A 5,667-nucleotide genomic window follows, 5' to 3' on the forward strand; every position below is an offset into this window, starting at 1 on the left:
TAAACTAAAGCTTTTAATTTTTTCTCAACAGTCATGGTTGGAGTCCACCACTGCTGTTTCAGCTGGATTTGAATGAAGCAACAGGCTCTGCTACTGTTCCAAACGTTGCATTTCAATTCTCCCGAGTGGTGTCCGACTTTACACGAGTAAATAAAGTGAATATGATTGGTTGATTATCAAGGGGGCGGGATTGTTGTGGCAGAAGGTTCGCATGCAAGTTTGAATGTGACCGGTTTCTGGGAAGCATCTTGCTAACCAGTTAGCAACTCAGTGCTACTAGGTTCCCAATGGGAAATTCCATTGGGACCAAGTAGCACTAAAATAGAGACTTAGAAACAACACTTTCAAGGAACGCTATGGACAGCGGAAACATTAAGAGGAGGAGAGTTTTTTGTCTGAGGTCATGGATAAGTCTCCTACGTTATACAGTACATTATTTATTTAGAGGAGGAAAGTGAGGACGAAGATATTGTGGAGGACAGGGCGGCAGAAGCTTGGTTTGGTGTAGAAGGCTTACACCCGTACATGTTTGAGCCCTTGCCTCGCAACGCTGCCAGTTCTGTTAGCTCTACACCTGCAGAAGACACAGACGTCCATTCCCGTGAACACTGGGACGGAACTCGATGGTAAAATTAATTATTCTTATTTCTTATTTTAACCGTTGCGACATATGAATCAAGATGCTATGACCAAAAAAGTTTGATTGACAGATGACCGCTGATATATGATTGGCTGATTTAGGTTTACCAGCAAATGTATAACCAACTGGCCTGCATAAAATAACGGGAAAAAAACACAGATTTAAGACAGGATTTTTTTTTTTTTATAGAAAAAAACTTTTGGGACAATATAGTCTGATAAAGAGTACATTTATATACATGTTTAAGCCAGAATGATTTTACATCCAAATATGACTTCCCTACGACTTTAACTAATCATAATTAAAAGTGATTATATTTAAATATAGATTCCATTAGACCAGGGGTAACCAATTAAAAATCAGCGGGGTCTGAATAAAGAAAATCATCAACCAGTAAAGGTCCGGAGACATTTTTAATTATAATCTGTTTCTTTAAACAGAATTTTGCACCGAAATAAAATTAAGCTTTCTGCATCCATGTTTTATATTGACTTTTTGAAAAAAAATATATATATAAAAATTGTTTTTTTTTACATTTTAACATCTAAAGTGTTTTTATAAGTGGAGAACAACAATCATTCAGTTTGGTATATAGACAATTTCCTGTTCCACATATTTTATAAAACATATGAGCTGAGCGTTTGTTTTTGTTTGTTTTCCTTTTTCTGTCTTAATGAGAGCAGTGGACTTTAGTTTGCCCTGCAAGGCTTTAAACCTGGGTTTGAATGAAGACAAAGCCATTCTAAAGCACATATCAAGGTGCTCATTTTGAACCTGGATTGATATTTATCTTTGATTCTGTTCATGGTGGGGAACTGCATTTTCACAGCAGCAGGTTGAGCCAAACATACTCAAAATGAGCAGGATCATCTTTGAGCACACCATTTCACTTTTCTTACACTAGTTCACCGCAGTTCTTCCAACATTCCTCACACGTTCTTTCACTTTTTCTCATCATCTTCTCCTTCTTTCCCATCGCCCGGCTTGCCACAGGTTTGCCTGCTGTGTCTCAAAGTAGCAGCAGCAGCAACCCAGACTGACAGCATCTCATTGGCTAATTTGTATCACATGTAGCCTGGTCCGGAAGTGAAATTAGACATTGTCGTTGGAAAACATCTGGTAATTTCTAAATGTTTTAAAACAGGTTGGGTCCAGATTAGCCTGCATGTGGGTCCGGATCCGGACCGCGGTCCGCTAATCCGTGAGAGGGTCTACAAGTGTCTGTCTGAAAAAATGCAAAAAATGTAAGATATCTGCAAATAGTTGTTTTAAGTCATTTAAATCAGTTTCAAGGTGATGCAATAAATCAGTCACCATTTTTTCTATATTTTCCCAAATCCAATCTGAGACTGCAGGCCTGCTGATGGTGTAACTGGAGCAACCCTGTCTACCATTAAGACCAGGCTTCTAACTTTGCTCTCTGTAAACCTTTTAGCTTTAGAGGCTCTGAAGAACATGATCCATAGTTATGCCACTAAAAGGCAAAGGCTGCAGAAGGAAAAGATGGCAACCTTTCCTCAATTTGCTTGTATTTTTAGCTTTTACTTGAAGCTTTCCTTCTCCTCTTTTCTCTTTATAGAACTAAATCAAAGCTGCTTCTCTGTCCTGGAAGGACCTTCACCTAGGCTAGTTCTGTTTGTGACTTCATCCTCTTTCTATATATTAAAAAAAAAATTCTGATTCATTAACTTTGGATGCTCTAATAACATGGCAGTTTTACAACCATCTGTTATAAGTCTAACCTGTAAACCTGGCTCAAACAGATGCAGTTAGCATACAAACTTGCTGTGCCCTGACTGTGTGATAGCTCAGTGTTCAATACCCATGAAGCGGTGTGTAGAATGCTTCAGCTGTGCACTGACCTGTTTACGTCGAACAGCCTCTTTAAGTAACATCACAACATCTTTCCCCTCACAGCCGCTGGCTTTGAAACCTTTTGTCCACTTCAGGAGAATGCCCTGCACAAAGAACAGCAAGGGTTCAGAGAAAACATGGCACTCTATGCTTCGTAAAAAAAATATAGAAGCAATTCATTCAGTTCAATTTCATATATTTATATAGAACCAATTTACAGCACATATCATCTAAAAAGGCTTCAGAGGCATTCAATTGAGTGTGACAATCAGACTGGTTAAAAAATTTTTATCAACGGAAACCCAGTTGATTTCATCAAATCATTGCATTGGAAGGAATTGCTCCTAATGGATAAACGATCGCAACTGAATTATGATTGGGATGGAAAACTGTTAATAATTCCATGAAGGAGAGCAAAGTAATGTTCCCCTCCCTTTTTTCATGTTTTAGTAATACAATAGCTCAGATGCCGCATTTCTGTTTATAGCAGAATTCATTCAGATTTACAGCAGATGCAACATTTATTCGGTGTTAAATGGAGCTTCAAAGTTTATGCTGAGGCGTCTGGATTTTGTCAAAGGATTTAAAATCAATTTAATAAATGATTTTTTTGCCTTACCCAATCTTTAATAATTCATAAAACAGCTAGAAAAGGCGATGCTTTACATGAGACATATGACAGACTTCTTCTTATCGCCTCATCCAGAACATTGGGTAATAATTATCTTGATTTGCAGAGAACAGATTAGCTGATTAGCAGCTGAGCTGGAAGCAGATTTTTCAGTAAAAGTTCAAAGATCAGGTTAAAAAGCTATTAAAATCTGATGTCATGGTATGAATATAAATGAGAATAATTCATTATTTAAGAATAAATAAAAACAACCTCACAGCCATGCCACCCTATGTCCCTAAAACAAAACTGTTCGTTTTGATCTCCATGGGCCTCGATGAATGTCCAACATAAGGATAAAGAGGTTATATAACCTCAACAGAACAGTTGTTTTTATCTAAAAAAAAAAAAATAATAATAATAAAAAAAAAATTAACTCTTATTTTTACATAATCAAAAAATTGGGAATGAAAGTTGACTGAATAGCATGTTAGAGCTAAACCATAAACTCTGAACATAAGCAGGGTTTCTGATTAGTTTTAGCCAATTTTTATGTTAGACTACCCTTACCCTTATTGCGGTGAATTTGCTTCAACTAAGACGAATGATACAATAACTTCCACCTAATCGTTCAATCATGTTCCCTTAAGGAGACCCTGCAGCGTTTTAGCGGCAGTGACACAGAGTTCACTTCACTGTGTTGTACTTTTAAACTTCCTCACCAGGTAAATGGAAACACCTACCGTTCACTGATTGTTTAGGCTTCCAGCTGCGTTCAGTGCTGGATTAGTAAGCTTTTATTTGTCAAGCTAGTATTTTGTTGTAGAAACTAAGGCTGCATGAAGGAGCTTGACTCATTGTCCCCCCCCCCCAACAGTTTGACAGGCTTAAAGGCAAACAGCAATTACCTCTAAACTATGCTTAATGCATCCCTGCTTTGTTAGCAGAGAATTTTTTTTTCTTTATACAATTTTAAATCAAATATTTACCTTGATTAATGAAAAGGATCAAGGCCCATATCTTAAACCTTCATTAAACATATTCTGACAGCTTAATATCAAGGAGTTAAAACACGGGCAAAAATAAACAGGGTTTAAACACTAATATATATGCAAAGAGAACCAGGAGAACATCTTACCTCATCCAGTTTGGTTTGATCACATGGAAAAGAGAAAGTAAATCCCAGAGGTAAGGAAGCTCCTCGCATTCCCATGTAATCCAAGAAGTCAGAAATGCAGTACACAATGTGATCAAAGAGCTAAAAGACAACAATGAAAGGAAATAAAAACTATTATTGCACTTATTATTTTTAGACATTAAGAAAAGCATGACCAAAGAAAAAGACCTGTTAAAAGTTTGAAATGATTCTTGCAGTAACTTTTATAAAATTTCCAATCAAGGTTCAGTGAGTTTAAAACTTTCCATCCATCGTATATTTAAGAACTTTCCTTTCTGTGCTACCGGAAGATACATGCTGTTTGATTAAATTAGTACGAGTAGTTTAAAAACAACCCAATTAAATACTTCCAAACAATTTAAGCCCCCCTAAAAACAAACAAAAAAGGTGCATCTCATTGGACCTGACCACCAAGATCAAAACAGGTTCTATAATATATCGATTTAGTTTCCCCAGATGACTGGCTGTTCAGTCAGCTCTTGCAACCTGTTGTTGGTTCAAACTGTAGCCTGTCTAATAACATCTAGACCTGTGTTTCCAAACCGAGGTACGCATACCCCTAGTGGTCAGCAAGTGCATTGCAAGGGGCTCATGAAAATAAAACAGAGCTGGGATCTGTTTTGTTTTGTGATATCCCGACTGAACAAATAAAACAAGCTTTTATCAACTAAAAAGTACGTTTTTGTTATATGTTTGAGTTCACCTTTAGCTGTGACACACAACAAAACCAAGCAGAGGAACAGACTGGATGCTGAGAACAGCCGAGGATCAGCTGGTTTTCACACTGAGCTATTGCAGCTCATCAAAGCAGCTCAGGTGTTTTGATGGCAACAGTAAAATTAATTAAGTCAGTCTGACTATAATTTTTGTTCTACATTTTGTTCCCAATTCATAAAGCTTAAATGTGATTAAAATAGATAATAATTGAACTTTATTGATCACACATTGGAGAAATTCACTCTGCATTTGACCCATCCCCTTGGGGAGCAGTGGGCTGCCATTGTGGGGCGGCCGGGGAGCAATCACAGGTTAAAAGGTTCTGCTCAGGAACCCAGAATGGAGTTGGCCCACTAGGCCAACACTCCCCATCATAAGAGAGTTACTCAAAGGAGCTCCAGTTTTATAAATAAAGGTTTGTAATATTTTTTTTTTTTTTTATCTTTTTATTTTTATTTTTATTCCTCACCAAGTTCCAGGCAACATATTTATTTGTTTTCTTTTTATTTGAGATTGAATACATAAAATTATAAAAATGAAATGCTGAAATGAAAATATAAAGTAAAATAAACTTTTGGCAACCATCAATACTTTTGACTGATAGGGGTACTCATGGTTAGCCTGGGTGCCATTCCGAACTTAGTCCCGCCCACAACGTTTGAGGTCGGG

At 37.1% G+C, this 5,667-nt stretch overlaps 1 protein-coding gene across 2 annotated transcripts in view; it reads right to left on the reverse strand.

Moving 5' to 3' along the window:
* The window catches only part of LOC107094661 (hexokinase-2-like), a 59,232-nt gene that overhangs the window by 16,660 nt on the left and 36,905 nt on the right, over positions 1-5,667 (reverse strand). For both annotated transcript variants that reach the window (XM_015390426.1, XM_015390427.1), the window contains 2 exons: positions 4,243-4,362; positions 2,503-2,598 (listed from right to left, as the gene is read on the reverse strand). In XM_015390426.1, coding sequence (XP_015245912.1) covers positions 2,503-2,598; positions 4,243-4,362 — 216 coding nt within the window. The remainder of the gene's footprint in view (positions 1-2,502; positions 2,599-4,242; positions 4,363-5,667) is intronic.

The sequence above is a fragment of the Cyprinodon variegatus genome, unplaced genomic scaffold (assembly GCF_000732505.1).
Source record: "Cyprinodon variegatus isolate N-32 unplaced genomic scaffold, C_variegatus-1.0 Scaffold498, whole genome shotgun sequence".
In the NCBI taxonomy this organism is placed as follows: domain Eukaryota; kingdom Metazoa; phylum Chordata; class Actinopteri; order Cyprinodontiformes; family Cyprinodontidae; genus Cyprinodon; species Cyprinodon variegatus.